The sequence below is a fragment of the Lepus europaeus genome, chromosome 3 (genome assembly GCF_033115175.1).
Source record: "Lepus europaeus isolate LE1 chromosome 3, mLepTim1.pri, whole genome shotgun sequence".
NCBI classification, from domain to species: Eukaryota; Metazoa; Chordata; class Mammalia; order Lagomorpha; family Leporidae; genus Lepus; species Lepus europaeus.
Window position 1 is genome coordinate 160,166,683 of NC_084829.1, and position 19,578 is coordinate 160,186,260.

The following is a 19,578-nucleotide window of genomic DNA, read 5'->3' on the forward strand; positions in this document are numbered from 1 at the left end:
TGCTCAGGGTAAGCAGGTGGGGAAAGCCTTACGGTAACAGTAAGCACGCGAAGTCTCCAGCGGCAACATTCCTAGCAGGCAGCCGGACTTACAGAGTGTACCAGAGAGATAAGTGAGCAGTACATAGAGAAAACGGAACGATTCCGAAGATGCAGCAGGCGTGCGTGTGTATGCGCCCAGGATAGACTCCGAGGGGACGGAACTGATCAAATAGGTGCTATTTTAGCCACTGTAGGGTATGGCCACGTTGGTTACTCAGCAATTGCTGGAGCCACTGGACAAAACACCTGTAAAGGAGTAAGTGACCTAAAAAGACTATCAACTACCTTGACGTAATTGATTTTTATAATTACATAATTAATTCTTAGAAAATAAAAGTTAATTTTTAACATTAATGTTATATAACAAAATGACATATTTTATTATAAAATAAAATATTTTCAATATATTATTTCATTATTGTAACACACAACTGAAGAGCATACTTTTTTTTCTTTTTTAATCGTTTTTGTTTTTAGAACATACATTGTGTGCAGGTACACGTGGTCCCTGGACCAGGATAAACCGTATGCTATTCCATAGAAGAAGCCTTAATAAATCTAAAAACAGTGCAGCCAAATGGAGTGTTCCCATGAGTCAAAGAAGAAATCCAAGAGAAGTTAGAAAATATTCTCAACTGAATGACCATGAAAATGTGACATGTCAACATTTGTAGGTGCACCTGCAAGGCTGCTTAGGGGGAATTTTGTAACTTTCGGTGCTTGTATTAGAAAAGAAGAAAAGCCTCAATGTGATCATATGCGTTCTCACCGTTAAGCTAGCAGAGGAAAAGCAAGTGAAGCAAGCCTGTGTGCAGGGCATCCAGCAGTGAGGGCAGAAGTCGGTCACCTAGGCGAGGGCAGGCAGCGGAGTTAGCTCAGATGGAAGAATGGGAAGAGAACAGCCAAAAACAGAACCCCGAGCCAGCTGACAAAGGAAGACAAAAGAATGCAAATCACCGTATCATGGATGAACAAAGATCATCAGTGAAAGTTCATGGAAAATGGAATTAAAAAATAAATTTATTTGGTGCAAAAAATTTACATCCAAGCATAATTCTTCTCATAACATGCAATTCCATGAACTTTTTTGAAGAGTCCTTGAATATTTCAGGGATAAGAATATTATAAATAAATTGATAACACATTTGATAACTGACATAACTGGACGCATTTATCAAAAGTGAGCAAAGATGGATTGGAAATTTGACTACATCAACTTTGTAAGCATCAAACTAACCTACAAAGAAAACTGCAGGCTCAAATGGCTTCATTGCTGAATGTGCCCAACACAGACAGTGGGAATGAAAACAAAATTATAAACAGCTTTCTAGAACACAGAAGGTAAGGGGCAGGCATCGTGGCACAGTGGGTTGAGCCGCTGCTTGGGCCGCCCATCCTATATTGGAGTCCTGACTACGGCACAGCTCCGATCCAGCTTCCTGCTAATGTGCCTGGAAGCCCCTTACATTTGGATTCCTGACACCCCTGTGGGAGGCCCAGACAGAGTTTCTGGTTCCTGGCTTGGCCTGCTCCAACCTGGGCTGTTGGGTCATGAACCAACAGATGGAAGATCTTTTTCTGTCTCTGTTTCTCTGTCTTCGTCACTGCCTTTCAAATAAATATCATTTAGTTATAAAATGTTTACAGTTATTAATCCCCATGAAAACATTTGCGCAGTCACCATAGGTAAAGCCCTTGCAGAATCTTTAAAGAAGGGATAAATTGCAAACTTAGACTAGAAAGTTCAATAATCAATATAGTGTGCCCATATAAGCAACCAGTGTGTACACATGTATATGTACATATCAGTGGAATCGAACAGAGAGACCAAAAATAGATCTGCACCTGTACAGTTGATTTTTGAAATAGACTTATTTATTTATTTGAAAGAGCAATGGGAAACAGAGATCTTCCCTCTGCTTCTTCATTCCCCAGATGGTGGCAACAGCTTTTGGCCAAGCCAAAGCCGGCAGCCAGGAACACCATCCAGGACTCCCACGTGGGTGGCAGGGGCCCAAGCACTTGGACCAACTTCTGCTGCTGTCCCAGGCACATTAGCAGGGAGGTGGATCAGAAGTGGAGCAGCCGGGACTTGAACTGGTGCTGTTATGCGATGCTGGTGTCACCGGTGGTGGCTTAGCCTGCTGCACCACAATGCCCAGCTCCTCATCTTTTGATACAGAGCACAACCTCCTCTTTCTTAGTCCTTGTTGTCTGGGTTTTTGGATATACGGATTCTTCAAGGAATGTATGTGGTTGTCAGCCTCATTTTCTTAGAGGGGCGGGGTGCTTTGTTGCAGTGCTCACCGACTAAGTAAGATTCTGTGCATCCAGATCAATGCTCTTCCCCTGTCGATATGAGGTCTTCGTTTTCCCAGAGATATTAACAGTCCATGTTTTCTTCTGGTGAGATGCTGTGTTCTGCAAAATTTGCCTGGTTTCCCAGTGCCCCACCCCCAGCCAAGCCTCCGCTTCTCTGCAGCCTGTGGGAGGAGGATTGCAGGATGGCACTTCATCCAGTTGATTTTTCCTCGTTTACACTTCATTTGTACTCTGGAATGAGCACTATGTAGGATCTCAGCCCACGTTTAAAACACTGCTCAAAAGTGATTCACTTCCATCGCTAGCAAAATGTTTATGCTTCTGAGTTCTCAGAAATCCACCCCCCCCCCCTTTGCAGATGAAGGGTTAGGATTACATAATTCAATTAGAAAAGAAACTCCAGCTATGCGAGGCCGTATCTGATGTGGGTTTCCAGCGTCTGGCCCCAGGAGGACAGCATGTACTGGCACATCTTCCGCAGAGATCACAACTAGCGAAACCCATCTATAAATTCATTCTTTTAATCTTGCGTTCAGATAAACAGTGTTTGTCACAACCCTTTGGACGTCCTCATCCATGACCACGGGCAGCACTGTGACCATTCTTCTTCAGTTAATTAGCGCTGCAAACCATAGGCATTCGTGCAGCTGCTAAGGGGGCCCAGTGGACCTCAGCTGCTGTTGGTTGCGTGTGAACTCAAGGCCATGGCAGGCCTGCTCTGCTCCAGCAAGAGCACCCAGCCTTGGTTAACTCCCCAAGTCAACCTTTCTAGATCAAGGTTCCACTTCTCTCAGTCCTGGGTGGTGCTGGGGTGGGTGTGGGAAGGGGGCACAGAGCAGGACTTCTGATAATTGGGGTATCCTGTGTCAGTAGAGCAGGGAAGCTTTCTCAGGGAATCAGACCTGGATGTAAGGTGTTTTGTTCTTGTTGTTGTTGTTGTTGTTGTTTTATTTGAAAGGTAGAGTTACAGAGAGGCAGAGGCAGAGAGAGAGAGGTCTTCCATCCACTGGTTCATTCTCCAAATGGCCGCAATGGCCAGAGCTGGGCTGATCCGAAACCAGGAGCCCGGAGCTTCTTCCGGGTCTCCCATGTGGGTGCAGGGGCCCAAGGACTTGGGCCATCTTCTGCTGCTTTCCCAGGCCACAGCAGAGACTTGGATCAGAGTCCCAGGACTCAAACCAGTGCCCATATGGGATGCTGGTACTGCAGGTGACAGCTTTACCCACTAAGTCACAGTGTGGGTCCCTGGATGTAGGTTAAAATCCCTTCGTGGCCATCAACATGCAACACGTTTTTACGACATCCCTGGAATTGGGGTGTCAGGGACACTCCAAGTTGTCCTGTTCGTCATTGTACAGGCCTTGAGAGGTCCATGGAAGACAGGAGTCTGGTGTTCATGGGTCCTTGATTACATCATTGTAATGTCAGCTTGACGTCACTGCAAGCCTCAGCCTTCTGGTCACGTTGCACTGTTGGATGTTGTTGGCACCATCAAGCTCTCCAGTGCTACGTTGCAAAGTAGCTATTTGGGGAATGAACCAGTGGATGGAAGACTCTCCCTTCCCCTCCCCTCTCCCTCCCCTCCCCCTCCCCTCTCCTCCTCCCCCCTCCCCTTCTCCCTCTCCCTCTCTGCCTTTGCTTCTCTGTAACTCTGCCTTTCAAATAAATAAATAAATCTTTAAAAAAGGTATTATTCATATTAGGTCTCAGCATGCAGACTTGAGAAATCTGGTTTACAACTTTACTAACTTTGCACATCATTAATGACAAATCACCTTCGAAAAGGGCTGGACTTCGCCATCTGGTAGCCAACCAACACAGACACATTTCTATAACAAATCAAAAGCATGAGAAAAGCTGAGATAGCAAGAAAAATGGAAGCCTGATGTCCCCAGCATGCTGTATAAATGTCTTAATCATTGGACAGGAGAAGTGGGATACATCGCACACTTTTTACTATGAAGTTTGCTAACAAGCAAGCAATAAAAATGAGACATAGGAGTGATGAAAAGTTTAGTTCACTAGAATTGGGAACAGTTACATTTGTGATAGCACCCTGTGACTTCGTGCTGCTGCAAAAAATGGGGTACAATAGGCACTTTAAAATGTTTATATTATTATTCAAAAGGCAGAGTTACAGAGAGAGACAGAAATCTTCTGTCTGCTGGTTCACTTCCAAATGCCTGCAATGGCCGGGGCTGGGCTAGGCTGAAGCCAGGAGCCTAGAGCTTCTTCCAGGTCTACCATGTGGGTGCAGACTCCCAAGCACTTGAGCCATCCTCTGCTGCTTTTCCAGACCATTAGCAGGGAGCTGGATCAGAAGTGGGGCAGCCAGGACTTGAACTGGCACCCACATGGGATGTCAGCATCGCAGGTGGTGGCTTTACCTGCTACACCACAACTCCAGCAAAATGGGCACTTTTTTTTTTTAAATGATTTTATAAACTTCAAGAGAACAGAGATTATCTTTCCTAAACCCAAGATCCATGGTCTTGCCATTGGTCTGGAATAATGAGTATAAATTTAATAAGTGCTTGCTGAATGAACCAATGTATGAATTTTTTTAGTGGATTTCCACAAACTGAAGGAAAAGAAGATAACACGTTAGTAAAGAAAGAACATTTTCATTTTTAAATGAGAAGGGCGATTTATTGTAGTGCGGTTACACTGAGACTTTATGCATGAGCCCTGGTGCTCGTAGAACCATTCACTCGCAGTGTTGGAAAAGACGTTGTGGAACTACATAGACACTCCCACGAGTTCCTGTTGCTAGAACACACTCTCAGTCTCCCACCCAAGTTTAATTAGGGATGGAAAGGGCATGTTTAAGCATTTTTCATAGTTTTCACTGTGGCCTTTTCTTTGCCTGGTGTTGATAATCCCCTGGATTATCAACCAACCACGGAGCTGTTCCTTGTAGACAACCAGTCGCCCAGGGCCGCTAAGTGGAGTAAACTTTTTGCAGAGATTGGAACATTTAAGTGGAGTTGTGGACAAAGGGGAAGACCGGCAGCACAGACAAGCACAGGGGATTTTTACATAGAGGCCGGTGGTGATCTGTCCCAGGACGGGAGACACAGAGCAGTGTTGCTGCAAGCCCACCCACACAGGGACACAGGGGTCCTGACCCTGGCCGCCCTTGCACCTGACACTGGCCTATATACAGCGTTTTCTGCACGTGTTCCATATTGCACAAATTCAGGTGCGCAGACACCCTCACGGACAAATGTCTGAAGGAGCTTATTCGTGACTTCTTTTGGAAACAATGTATCTACAGGCAGTTTCCCAGTGACAGGTTCACAGAGACACCACACCCAGCGTCCTGGGGGCGTGGTCTTCCTTGCTAAATATAGGATTCTTTAACATACTGGAGTTGGTCTGCCTCAAAGACTGGCTGGCTGCAGCGTAGCCCGCGGCCGTCCGGCTTCTCCCTCTGCAGAGACTCTGGCGTGGTCCTCAGCATGAGCATCTCAGGTGGCTGGTGCACAGCCCAGGGCCCTGGCGTTCCCGCAGGTGCAGGGACCATCCTGCCCAGCCTGCAGCGCCCGCACCCGTCCCGCGAGTCCCCTCCCAGCATTCTCGCCCTCATGCTCGCCACAGTCTGGCCCGCACAGGCCGTGAGTCCGGCCGCCTGACACCGGACGGCCTCCTCGTAGGACGGGGGGCTCCCGGGGCCCCTGCCCGCAGCCAGCGGGAACACCTCGTCCACCAACAGGGCGTAGGAGCGCGTGCTGCCGTCCAGGGCTGTCTGGCTGCAGCGTTCGGCCCCCGTTTCCTGGACGATGCGGCCAGCCAGCTGGCTTTCTCTTTTCAGGACCCTCCTGCCCTGGTCCCCGGTGGCGAAGCCTTTGGCTCTCCCGGGGCCCACGCTGGGGGGCTTGGCCAGCACTTGCTTGTGAGAGGCGAAGGAGAAAGACACGGAGTGCTTTTTGATTTCCCGACTGGGCTTGCTCTTCTCCGTCTTGCTGGTGAAAGATTGATGCCTGGTGAAGAAATTTCTCTTGGGGCTGGAAGGAGACGCTGGGGGCGGGCTGTCAGCCGCCCCATCCAGGGAGCCGCTGGAGAAGGCCTTGGCCACCAGCCCCCGCCGCAGCGCCAGATCCTGGGCCGGGTTCCTGATCTTCAGGTCCCCAGGCCTCCCACCCTTGCCTGGCGGGGCCGGGAAGACCTCCTCCGGGAACGGGTCTGCAGCCTGCCCCCTGGTGAAGTCGTCCTCACTCCTGGTGAGCTTCTGGTTTGTCATCTGGCCCTCCAGGCACTCCCGGGAGGGTGAGGCGCCGGGTTCAGAGTACCTCCGGTCTGGCTGGCTGGCGTAGCTTTTCAGCCTGGCCACCGTGCTTGCAATGGGCTCCAGCCGGAACTCGCCCACGGCCCGCGGTGCCCTGCCGTCTGAGCTGGCCGCCTCGGCCTTGGCCGCCGGGGGCTGCCGGCCCGGAGAGTCCGCGGAACCGGTGGTGTCGCCATCGGGGTCATTGCTGTCGTAGGCGGAGTCGTTCTGCAGGGTGGACGTGTCTGTGGGAGGTTAAAGGACAGTTGAACTTTGCACACGGCTTTCTTCAGAATACATTTTTTTTTTTTTTTTTTGGACAGGCAGAGTGGATAGTGGGAGAGAGAGAGACAGAGAGAAAGGTCTTCCTTTTTGCCGCTGGTTCACCCTCCAATGGCCGCTGCGGCCGGCTCATTGCGCTGATCTGAAGCCAGGAGCCAGGTGCTTCTCCTGGTCTCCCATGCGGGTGCAGGACCCAAGGACTTGGGCCATCCTCCACTGCCTTCCCGGGCCATAGCAGAGAGCTGGCCTGGAAGAGGGGCAACCGGGATAGAATCCGGCGCCCTAACCGGGACTAGAACCCGGTGTGCTGGCGCCACAAGGTGGAGGATTAGCCTGTTAAGCCACGGCGCCGGCCCAGAATACATTTTTACTGCAGTTCACCCCACTCATGCCAATCATGGCCCTAGGGAACCACTTCAAGGCCTGGCATGACAAAGATGTATCATGTTAAAATTCTGGGGGGCTGGTGTGGTGGCGTTGTGGGTTAAGCCACTGTCTGGGATGCTGGCATCCATCTGGATGCTGGTTTGAATTCTGGCTGCACCACTTCCAATCCAGCTCCCTGCTAATGCGCCTGGGAAAAGCCAAGTGTTTGGGCCCTTGCTCTGCATGTGGGAGACCCGGATTGAAGCTCCTGGCTTCAGCCTGACTCATCTCAGGCCATTGTGGCCGTTTGGGGGAATGACCCAGTGGATAGACCCTGTCTCTCTCTCTAACTCTGACTTCCAAATAAATAAGTCAGTCTTAAATTTTAGTTTCAGGGCAGGCCTTGGTTCAGCAGCTGAGTTTGCTTGGGATGCCCGCCTCCCGTATCGGAGTGTCTGGCTTGGAGTCCCAGCCGTGCCCCGGATTCTAGCTTCCAGGGGACAGCTCAGGGACTTGAGTGCCTGCCACCCACGTGGGAGACCTGGAAGGAGTTCCTGGCTCCCAGCTTCAGCCCGGTCCAGCTCTGGCCATCATGGGCACTTGGAGAGTGAATTAGCAAATGGGAGATCCTTGTCTCTCTGTTTCTTTTTGCCTTGCAAACAAATACATAAGAATTTTTTAAAATTTCTTTCCAAATTTATTTTGAGATGAGAAGACAGTAGAAAAAGGAAATGAATGAAGGAAGAAGGGAGGGAGGCAGGAGGAGAGAGAAGATAGCATTCACTGAAAATTTATTGAATTTAAAATTTAAAAATTGTTGTTTTAAGCACTTTAAGTGTGATGGCTGTCTTGTTGGGCCCACTTCCATTGTGTGGAGACCAGGGCTGCTCAGCCCAGCGCCACAGCTAATGAGTGTTTAGTAGAAGCAGTGGGCTGGGCTGGGCGTGGAGGCGGACAGCTCTGGACTGAAGCCAGCAGAGCGGCTGCAGGCTGCAGGGGTTGCTGGGAGACGCCAGACAGAGCGCGGCTTTCCCGGACGAGGACCTCTTTATGGACTGGCGTCTGGTCCTCCCTGGTGATTTGTGAAGGTGACTCCAGCGTCACATACCAGAGATCCCTGCCGTCCCTGGCCACGCAGGCCCCACTCCCCACACCCCGCACATTCCGTACCTGAACTGTCAGTGTGTTCCAGGGAGTCGTCAGACGTGAGGCTGCAAGGAGCCGGAATGTCCTCCCCAAATACTTCCAAGCAGTTATCGATGAGGAATTCCACCAGCGTCTTAACCTGGGAGGAGAAATCAGGAGGCTGTCGGCTTCGGGACATTTTTTTCCTTAGGGAGTGGGGGAAGAACGGGCACGCGCTGAGGGCCGACCCTGGGGGAGGTTGAACTGGAAGGAGAACGAGGGATGCCTGTGTCTGCAGAGGGCCGACAGAAGGCTGTTCTTTCATTCCGCTGACGTGGGACACCGTTTGGTGTTTCAGGACACGCTGTTAGACCAAGGCCACAGACCTGGGAGGCCGCGTGGGCTGTGCGTATCTAAGGGGGCAGCCTGCGCCGTGCGCTTTGCCCACGATCCCCGGCCAGCTGAGAAACACGGAAGCGCTCCCCCGCGGGGCTTTGGTGGCCTGACGCTGCGATCCCGGCCCGGAGGCTTCTCGTGCGCCAGCAGAACAAACCTTCCCGTGCAGGTTCTTCTGGGCCTCGAAGGACAAGTGGCGGTCGTGCGCGGGCGACAGCACGTTGGGCCCGATGCAGATGGCCAGGTTGCTGGCGTCCATCTTGTTCACCTCGGAGTTCTTGCTGATCAGGTGCAGCACGAGGAGCAGGTGCCTGAGCAGCAGGAAGTTGGGCCGGGGCAGTTTGTCCGCGATCCTGCAGCGAGAGGAGGGGCCTGAGTTTTTGGCGCAGCTCCTCACCTCGGCTGGCTTCAGCGTAGCGTGCCGCGAGCTGCTGCCAGAGCCAGGCTTCCTTTAAAAAGAGGAAGTAGTCTTGTGAAATATTCACTCAGACGCTTTCGGTGGCAACGGACACGGAACGGGACTGGTTAACCACAGGCTCTGGAAGAGCCAAGAGGCCGGTCGGGGCCACCGGGACGCCCATACCACCCGTGTCACCACCCGGTGACTTTACATTGAAAACGGCTACGTTGAAAATCGCATTGTTATCATTCAGCCTCGCAGAATTTCCTTCTGCTTCTAAGACCGTGAACTCTGGCTTGCTTGCCTCTTTTTATTGAACTGTGATCCCCAAGCGTGGGGGACTCATTTTTATCCCAGCCTGAGAAGTCTTCGGGGACTTACTCTCTCAGCGCCTCGACTCTGTCGTCCTCAGTTGGCTTCTCCAGGGCCCCCATCCACTCTTCAAAGAGGTCGCAGGAAAGTAGCTTCTGGGGGATGCCTCTGAGGAAGTCCTGGGGGTGGGGTGGGGGAAGGGAGGATGTTGGCCTGTGGTGGTTGCACCACCCGTGGAGTCTTCATTCTGCCCTCGCTTGCATTCCACCCCGGGACACCCTGATGCTTGTCCGGTGCTAGGCTGTACCTGCTGGGTTCTGCTCTTTGATTAGTCTGGGAAGCTTCTCTCAAACCCACATCTCACAACTCGCCCGACAGCGGGCACAGCGAGAAGCTCCAGCCCCAGTTGGGTGGGTTCCAAGGGGCCATTAGATCTCGGGGCATAGACTTGGCCATGGGACCCACAAGGCTCCTTTTTGTCATCACACTTTTGGCAGAACTTAGTGCATTCCCTTGCTGCCGGAATTTGGGGTGATGGGAAACAGGGGTGCTTGCAGAAACAGTGACAAGGCTTAAGCTAAAACGACGAAACTCCAAGAGCAGCCTGTAGGGAGAGAGGCTGCTCATTGGCTCCTGAGAAGGGGCGTGGCAGAGCCGGCTGGCAGGCTGTTTGTTGGGCACGGCCCCCGCAGACTCACCTTGAAGACGACAGCCAGGAGGTGCACAGGGAGCCCCGTGACATCCACCGCCGCCCCGGAGTTGAGCTCCTCCTTCAGCTCCTTGCGGGCTTTCTCGCTGGCCGCCTTCCTGAAGATGCCCTCCGTGGCAGGGCCCCGGAGACACAGGGCAGCCAGGATGTCCTGGAGCAGAGAGGGGCGGGACAGCAAGCAGTCACTGGGTGCACGGACGCGCGCGTCTCCGCCTCGGATCTATGCAAACCTGCGTGCCCGTGGACATTCCGCAGCTGGCCTAGCCATAAAATATCCTCTCCATAAAAGGCCGTGCTCTCTGGGGTGACCGGGAGAGCGCTTCGGCCAGAGCATTCCCGCCAGCCTTCGCTTCCAGTACATCTGCTGTCAGCGAGTCTCTCAGCCCCCTTCCATTTTCCTAAGAGGAGACCAACCGTGCAATTCCGGTTGCGCAAATTTAAAATGACTTCAGGCCTCTCAGCTTTCAAACCCTTCCGTTGAAGCATTACGCAGGGTTGGATTTCTGTTCTCCGCCTGCCCACGTTGCAGAAGCAACACATTTTCTGACTCTTAACTCCATGGAGACAGGGCAACGTGGTGGTGGGAGGCGAGGGCGGGGTGGGGGGACCGTCGCTCTGAGCTCCTTGCCAAGGACGGCTCATTCCCAGACGGCAAGCCATCAGGTGTCCTGGGCGCACGCGTGTGCAGGAGCCTCGCTCCTGAGAGCGCAAACACGGAGGCACGGCCCCAGCGAGTCCCACGTGAGGACCACGGTCGGGTTTCCCACGGACTCCCCACGTCCGAGTCAAGCCACGCGCACCCACCTGAATGGGTTTGGGGAGTGTGTCGTCGTCACCACAGATGATGGCCAAGGGCTGATCAAACAGGGACAGAGCCCCCGGGAAGTCTGACGGAGGGGACAGCCTTCTCGTGAGAAACGGCCACGACGGCACCTTCTTTCTCTTCTTAACCTCTGCGGCCCGGGAGACAGGGCGGACAGAACATCAGATTGCAATGCTAACGAGTCCAAGTCCACACGAAAAAACAGATAGCGCCCAACACACAGTGTCATTGATGGTATGCATGGGGGAGGGGATAATTTCGAAAACCAACACACACACACATGCACACACAAAACCGCACTGTTACCAGGGCGACCGGCCCCTAAACATCAACACCAAGGTTCCTCAAAGCCCCGCCTTTCCTGTTTTTGCCCTTCCCTGGCTGTTTGTTACAAAAAGGTAGCAGAGCCTAAGAAGGCCACAGGCAAACATCTTAAGGTGTTGGTGTTAATAACTGTAGGGGACATTTCTGATATGAAATGGGTTAGCGTCCACCTTTCACTAGGGAAGAGCATGGAACAGAGGGAGCAGCGGCTTGTACACATGCTAGCACCAAGCAGCCACTAGAGGGCGCCAGCCTGCCGTCCCCTGGGATTTCAAGATTGCCCCCTTTCGGGCTGGGGAAGCCCAAATTGCTTCAGGGAGGGGCTTGAACTGGGAATTACCAGTGAACTGTTCCGAGGACAGCCCGTCCTTCCACAGTCTGGGCGGCGGGGCGCCCGGGGCCTCGACATCCTCCCTGGCTAGCAAGGGTCTCCCTTCTAACTGCACTGGCACCTGTTCCTATCCGCTGTGCTCCAGCAGGAGGAAGAAGGCGGAGAGTATCATGGCCTGGCTAGAGCCTACAGAACTGGGCCAGGGTTCCCCAGGGGCCCCCAGGGCCCCGTGACCCTCAGGTGCCTTTGGGGAAGAATTAAAAGCTGGGATTTGAGATGGGCGACACTTGCTTCCTGGGAGAAGGAAGACGGGCACTTTTCCGATGTCTGCGTGCCCTGTCAGAGCAGATTCGTAAGCCCCTTATGGGGCAGGGGGATGCGTGGAGAGGGGGCTGCCCGTTGGAGCACTCACAGCTCTGGATGGCTGGAGCTTGCCTGCCACCAAAGTGCTAATGTTCTGCGGTCTTTCAGAGAACACTTGGTAAGGCAGGTTCCTAGCACAGAGAAGCACGGTGGCTTTGCAAACCAAGAACCCTGGTTGTCTGCACTTCAGGAAAAGATGGTATGTTTTCAAAACTCACCAATGAGCTGGCAGATACTGTCTTCGCTCTCGCATGGCGCCAGCAGGGGGTGTTCCTTTATATCACCCTAAAATATATTTATTTCAGTTAAAACTGTGACTGAAGAAACCTACCCAGCCTTTCCCCATAAAATGTGCGTATGACATTGTATTCCCTCCAAAAAGGAATTCTAAAGAGTGCATTGGTTTTTTTTCTAGTTTCTAGAATCCGTGTTAAAGCCTGATTATCATAGACGATTCCAACTGATGAGTTTAATTGACTCTAGTTATGATGTTAATTTTCTACTCTGATAATTACACAGTCCAGATAATTGATTTCACAGAGTTTTTCATCTTCTCACAGTGCAGATAGAAGGTTTTAAACAGTTTTCTTACCTCTGATTGGCATTCGATCAATGTCTCCATGTTATTGGCATTTAGTGTTTTTGGCTAAAGAGGAAAAAAAATAAAATTAGGTAAAGGTCTCTGGTCTGTAGCCTCTAAGAATTATGAATGGAGGAGTGGAAGCAGGGGCACCTACAGCGTCGAAGCCGCTTGTCAGCTTCATCGGAGCCTGGGCTGTCAGTCGCGGGTGGCTCTGTCTCCCCTGGGTCTCTGGCTCTGCCTACAAAAAGGCACACGGAAGGCAGTGAGAGGCACTCGGGTTAAGTCGCTGAGTTGCCGCGCGGCTTTGCCAAACACAGAGACTGAAGCCACCGGAGAAGCTGTCACTGGGAAGTTGTCAGTTCTGTGTTACCCAAAGCCTTGTGCCGCCACCAGCAGCCCCAGAACACGGTCATTTTAGAATTCTCTGAGCTGGTGCTTGGCGGTTCCCAGCTCTGTTATCTGTGGGCTGCGGACGCCTCCAGAGGCAATCCCAGAACCACTGACTGTAACAACTGGGGTGTGTGTGTGTGTGTGTGTGTGTCTGTGCCTGCGCGCGCTCCGTCCACCGCACGGAAGCCTGCGCTGCTTTCCCTGGCTTTTCTCATCCCACCCAGAGGCAAAAACCCCTTCCCAGGAGGCTGCTCGCCGTGAACAGCAAACAGTGAGCGCGGAGTCGCTCCTCCTGCACACTGGGGCGAGGCGGTGGGCGCCCTGCGCTTGCCTAGCCCGGCGCCCCCGCCCCGTGCCTGTGCTCCCCAGCGCTCGCGGGCCCCGCGCCCCTCTCTGCAGGCACCTGCGAGTACTCACCCCAGGGCTACCTCCAGGGAGCGGCGGAAGCCGCGGGGAGCAGCATGGCCACAGCAGGGTGCCAGCAGCTGCTCTGGCTTCACGTGCGCGGGTTATAAGCAGGGGGCGGGCAGGTGGAAATTCAGATGTGAGCCAGGCGGAAGGCGCATCACCGCTGTCACAGACCCAGCCCGCCAGGCGCTGCTGGCTCTCACTTCCTCCTTCCTTTTAGGGCAGCCGTGGTTCTGTTCTTTCCTCTTTTTTTTTTTTTCTCTTCCACTTCAAAGCAAAAAAAAAAAAAAAAAAGTCTGTAAACTACGAGAGGTGGAAAAGATGACAGAGCGCATGGATGGGAGCTCTGGTTAGGTCACGGGTGGAACGTGGAGGAAGAGTCCTGTTCTCTGTAAACAGCGAGTTCGTTTGTGAAGTGGGGATTTCAGCGCCTCTTGGTTCTGGTATCCTGTTTCAGTACTGTTCCCCTCCCACCCACTGTCCACCAGCACCATCCCCCCACTGGCACCCCTGGGTGCAGGACGCTGCCACAGAACCAGAAACAAAGGCAAGGCACGGCCCCTTCTTTGAGAGATGGTGGCCAGCGTGTTCTGGAATTAGGAAGCCAGCCCGCTGGAGCGGCTGGGTGTCAGCGCCCTCTCCTCCCTGTGGCCCCTGGACGCAGATAACGGTGCCAAATTCCCAGTGCCATCAGTTCTGCTTCTGACCTGGATGGAAAGCAAACGAACATTCCTTTGATCAGAGCACTTTCAGGCAGAAGGGAGAGGGTCAGTTTCACGGTGGCCCCTCCTGCCTCAGAGGAGATTTCTGGTGTTTACATGAAGCCACTCATAAGCTCGAGAGCAGAAAGAATGTATAAATTACGATCCATCCACGCAGTGGAGCGGGTTCCACAGCACGGACAGGGAACAGCCCGTAACAACCCAGCGAGTCTCACGCTCTGACTGGGGAGTGAAAGCAGCCGGGCTTGGGACAGCAGCGTCCTGTGCACTTCCCTGAACCCAGAGTGCAGAGTAGCCAAGGCAGCCTGTGAGCCCGCGCTGGGGCGGCCAGCACCGCTGTGAGTCTGCCTTTCTCCGTCTGGGTGCGTCCAGACCGGTGCGCCCCCGTCTGCACAGGCGTTGCTCTTCCGCACGAAGATTAAAATTAGCCTGGCTGAATTCCCCGTCTGCGCCTCACATTAAGACACTTTGGTATTGACAGCTCTGCTGTCTTGATGTTGGAATTCGCCCTGTGGCGCAGTGTCTCAGTGGGGGATCTGAGGACAGCAGTGCACCTGCAGGCTCACACTGGCAGTGTCACCTGGCGTCTCCCAGCGGCTGCGAATGCTGCTGCCCTTCACAGAACTCCCAAATGACCTCAGCGCTTTTTTAGTAATTAAAAAGGACATTGATTCTGTGCCCAGCTTAGTGCCAGGCTCCTAGTAATCAATAATTTCTGCATATATATTCATTGTACATTTATGTATTTCTGAATATACATGGAAGTATCCATTTGCTTGTAACATAGTCTCAGTGGAATGTAACTGTAATACTCTGTATGCTACAGAATATGTACTATTATACGGAGTCTTTGCTAGTGTATGTTTTTATTTTATTTTTTAATTTTTGACAGGCAGAGTGGATAGTGAGAGAGACAGAGAGAAAGGTCTTCCTTTTTGCTGCTGGTTCACCCTCCAATGGCCGCTGCGGCCGGCGCTTCTCGCTGATCCAAAGCCAGGAACCAGGTGCTTCTCCTGGTCTCCCATGCGGGTGCAGGGCCCAAGCACTTGGGCCATCCTCCACTGCCTTCCCGGGCCATAGCAGAGAGCTGGCCTGGAAGAGGGGCAACCGGGACAGGATCGGTGCCCCGACCGGGACTAGAACCCAGTGTGCCGGCGCCGCAAGGCAGAGGATTAGCCTGTTAAGCCACGGCGCCAGCCATCGTGTATGTTTTATGAACTCCGTTCACTTGACAAACTTAATTTCCGGGTTCTTTTAAGAAATGTGAGTACGCTCTGTCTTCGCAACCGAAACATCGAGCCTCAGTTGAAGTGTTTCCCTCTTTTTAAAAATGAACACCGGGTGTTTTTCTAATCCTTGGGTTTCTTCTCTCTGTGTGCACTACACCATGTGGTACACTCTGCCAGTGGTTTCAAGTCTTCTTCTCTTTTGCAATGGAATTCTACATTCACAGAAAGATGACTCCAGAATCCCAATATACAAAATGTAAACAAATACAACTCTAAAGTGCATTGCCGATGTGGGAGACCATGGGCGCCCCCCCACCCCGCCCGCCTGTTCTGATGAGACACAAGCTGGTAGCCCTGAGTAGATTCCAGAAAACTCAAGGTTTGGCCTTTGTCAGAGGTCCCCGAAAGGCACTCAGAGGATGCTGGGCGCCCCTGCAGCCCCTGAGGGGCAGTCCACAATGGCAAGACTCCTATCGTGACAAAGCTAAGATGCTATTTGTGTGCCTTCTAACTCTTACTCCCTGGAGGGCATGGCGGAGTTTCCAGAGAGTGCATGAAATATGGTATTCAAGTGGCCAAGGAAATGCGGTCTTGAGTTTAAAAATGTTCTTAGCTTCAGTTTTTCCTTTGTACATAGAGACAGACATGGCTTGCATGGATGCAGGTCTGTAGAGTTGTCACTTTCAGGGGCTCCTGTGGCCATGTGGCTGGAGAGGTGCTTACCCGGGTCCACTGTGTGCAAGGAGGGCATTCTGTGTGTTTCTTGGGTACCGTTTACCCACCCGACAGCCATGGTGGATTTCAGTCTGCATTCTTTGGCAGGTGCATGGTCGGCTGACTTGGCGTTCCACGCTTCTCACTGTCTTACTAATCGTGCGACAAGTACTGGAAGTGAGGAAGGATTCTTTCCAGCCCAGTCAAATCCATCCACACTTCCCCATCCCCACAGTAGCTCTGTGCTCACAGCGGCCCCAGAGGTCCTCTCCCCTGCCCTCCAGGGAGGGAAAGTTCTTTATGTTGCTCCCTTCAGCATCGCAGTTCCTCCGATGACACAAGCTTGTCCCTCACCTCCTGCTGTCACCAGCCGACGGCAGTGGAGAGTGGGGAAGTTGGATATAAGAGAAGGGCTATTTCCCCTTGGATAGGGGCTTTAAAAACTTTGTGAATTTTTAAGTGGGGTGGCACTGTTACTGGCGGTTATATTTCTTTTTCTTTCTTTGTTTTTTTAAAGCCTGATCTCCTTTATTCATCACAAAGCTTTTGCACAGACCTTTTAAATATACAGAACAGTGGCCAGAGCTCTGCTTACAGACGACCGTCTCCCATGATCACCACATCTTTGGTCCCAGTAGCAGCCGTGTTCACAGGAGAGACAAGTGGGAAGGGGCGAGGTTCGGACAACCACAACGAAGACGGGCCTGAACAGAACTCAGTCACCCAAGCACACGTCTCATTTGCTAAGTGGCTGTTGTGAGTTTTCTGATGGACAGTGGCTGGATAACACGGTGAAGACTTTAGTAGATGGGCAGCAGGTGGGTAACAGCCTGGTCTACTGTACCATAGCCCTGGGGTGGGTAAGCAAACTTGTGTTTACCCGAGACAGGATGCTCAAATGGCACACACTGCAACGCAGCATGTAGAATGGAAGAGCCAAGCTAGTGGAAGCATCCGTCTTTTAATTGTAAGATTTGCAGGCTTTCGATGGCACCTCCACTGTGTCAGTAAACTCTACGTAAAGCTATGACAGAAGACTGGGTTTCAGAGCACACAGCGGCAGGTGATGGCTGTGTACTTGTTGTATCTTTGGTTTAGGAAGACGAGACTAACGCTTGGAGGCCAAGCAATCCCCAGAATGCAAATTACCATTCGGATTCTGCCTGATTTCTTTTTGTCGCGTGAGTGGCCTTGGGATGCCGGTCTTGGCCTGGAAGTTTTGAGGCTCTGTTCCGGGGGGTGCTCACTTGTTTCTGTTTGAAAGCGCAGGAAGAGGGCAGAGCTTGGACCCTTTTCGATTACTTGCAAGGTTTGCTGGTCTAGATGTTGGCTGAAGTTCTGCTGAATGACGTGGTGTGGTTATCGGTGACTTCTTACAAGTGGGAGGAGTCCAATTTGGAGATGATCCCGAGTCTGGAGGAGGTGCCCAAGAATTCAGAATGGATGGCTTTACAAGCTCAAAGACCTGGGCAGAGAAGGGTGGCCCCTCGGTGGAGACTGGCCTCGGCCGGCTCTCTTAGGCCGGTCTACCGTACTTGACTGGGGAGCAGTCTGGAGAGGAGTAGCTACAAACTGCATGTCACGAGGTGGACTCTTTGCCAGATGGTCAGGCTCTTGCGCGTTCACGGTCACGTTCAAGTTCAAGTTCGCTTCAGAAGCTGTGCTGTCAGCCACATCCATCGTGAACCGTGGGCTTGACGAGAAAGGCGGGTCTTCCAAACCGCAGCTGCTTCCTTGCTCTCAGCTGTGCGTGAATCTCTCGTGCAGGGGTGCGACGCCCTGCTGCGTGCCCCGGGCTGCGCGTTCACCGCGGGCCTCGGTCGGTGCTGTGCTCTTCGTGTCCCCTGCCGTGGGCTGTGGGTCTGGGGAGGCTGCTGCAAGGCTGTAGTACCTGGGGAGGAATTCTCCAGGGAGTTTGGGTGTCTTTCTCAGCGTCTGCATTTTTCCTCTTTAGATTTTCAGTGGCCGTTACGCCGAGTCGCAAGCTGATGTTCTCATAGTTGGATTTTTCGCCATTTTCTTGATTTCTTCTTTAAGGTGTTTTATTTCATCTAATAAATCTTCGTCCCTATATGTTTGATCTCCATCTTCTGGATCTGGACTGGAAGGCGATGAGGGTTGAGTGTGTAACGAACCAGTTCCGCCGAGCTGACGCAGCCGACGTGTCAGCCTCGGGAACTGAGTTCCACAGCCGTGCCGCCCCGGACCACGTGCCGCAGGCGCATCTCACCCAGTGTCGCTGTGTGCTCTGGGGCTTCCACGAACATCTGAGCCTGGAAATCGGGCGTCTCTCCGTGGCTTTCAAAAGGACCCGAAGACGATTCTGCGGGGAGCGCCTCTGCTCAAGTCGCGTCTTCCATGGTGATGAGAGCGGCCAGGGTGGTCACGTGGCCGAGGTGGTAGTGCTCTTGTCCACTCCACCGCTGCGGTGGCCTTTGCCCAAATCCTTCCTGGGACTGCCAGACGTTTCCGTCTGATTGGTCAGAGTTCACATGGTCTCACTCCACAGTCCCCTTTTTTTTAAAAATTTTATTTATTTGGAAGACAGAGTTATAGAGCAAGGTAGAGGCAGAGAGAGAGAGAGAGAGAGAGAGAGAGTCTTCCATCCTTCTATCCACTAGTTCACTCCCCAAATGACCACAAAAGCCAGAGCTGAGCTGATCTGAAGCCAGGAGCCAGGAGCTTCTTCCAGGTCTCCCATGTGGATGCAGGGGCCCAAGGACTTGGGCCATCTTCCACTGCTTTCCCAGGCCACAGCAGAGAGCTGGATCGCAAGTGGAGCAGTCAGGACTCGAACCAGTGCCCATATGGGATGCCGGAGCTTCAGGCCAGGGCTTTAACCCCCTTCGCTACAGCCCCAGCCCCAGCAACAATCATTTTGTAAAGCTGAGTACAGGCCATGTGTTTGTTAACAACACTGTGGAAACGTTGGTCAGCTTACAGAGGAAGAAATGACATAAATGCAAATGCTGCGAGTCTTATAGGATCCAGGCTCCTCTTCTTCCTTCTCCTTCGCCCTCCATTCATCTGGGACTGGGTTATGGGACACCACCTGGGTGCCCTCTAACACCAGGAGCTGAGCAGGCACCTGACATCCTGGTATCACAGCCCTACCCTAACGTTTTCAGCTCGGTGGCATCCCCTGCACAACCATCTCTCCAAGGGCATTCTTGAGGTCCTCCAGTACCAAGGACATTGCCGGTCCCATGAAAGCCGGGCCTGGTCAGGCAGAAGGCTCCTGGTTCTGTGAGAGAGGAGCCTGCCTCCCAAGGATGTCCACTGTGAATCCTGCTTCTGGCCCGGGAGCTTCAGCTTTCAGGTTTCTCTGCTTTTTCCCTACCATTACCCCACCCCAAGCAAACAAGCAAAACAACTTCTCTCTCTTTTCTAAAAAGATTTATTTATTTGAAAGGCAGAGATGCAGAGAGGGGAGAGAGCGAGCAAGCAAGCGAGCAACAATGAATGAATCTT

At 52.5% G+C, this 19,578-nt stretch overlaps 1 protein-coding gene and 1 pseudogene across 1 annotated transcript; both read right to left on the reverse strand.

The window, feature by feature from the left end:
• Nucleotides 1-5,706: 5,706 nt before the first annotated feature.
• Nucleotides 5,707-12,825, reverse strand: TAGAP (T cell activation RhoGTPase activating protein). The gene is made up of 10 exons (XM_062187286.1): nt 12,799-12,825; nt 12,654-12,707; nt 12,280-12,346; nt 11,025-11,173; nt 10,210-10,371; nt 9,581-9,690; nt 8,957-9,152; nt 8,449-8,563; nt 5,913-6,875; nt 5,707-5,861 (listed from the first exon to the last, which is right to left on the reverse strand). Exons 1-10 carry the CDS (start codon nt 12,823-12,825, stop codon nt 5,707-5,709), a joined length of 1,998 nt encoding a protein of 665 aa, XP_062043270.1.
• Nucleotides 12,826-17,131: 4,306 nt separating this feature from the next.
• Nucleotides 17,132-19,303, reverse strand: LOC133756698 (uncharacterized; annotated as a pseudogene).
• Between the last annotated feature and the right edge of the window lie 275 nt (nt 19,304-19,578).

Excerpts from the sequence above, each read along its gene's own strand:
- TAGAP (XM_062187286.1), bottom strand. The coding sequence starts at position 12,825 with ATGAAGCTGACAAGCGGCTTCGACGCT. Across the intron at positions 11,174-12,279 it reads CAGTATCTGCCAGCTCATTG|AGGTTAAGAAGAGAAAGAAG; the intron begins GTGAGTTTTGAA and ends CCCGGGCCGCAG. Across the intron at positions 9,153-9,580 it reads AGAGTCGAGGCGCTGAGAGA|GATCGCGGACAAACTGCCCC; the intron begins GTAAGTCCCCGA and ends CTCTCGCTGCAG.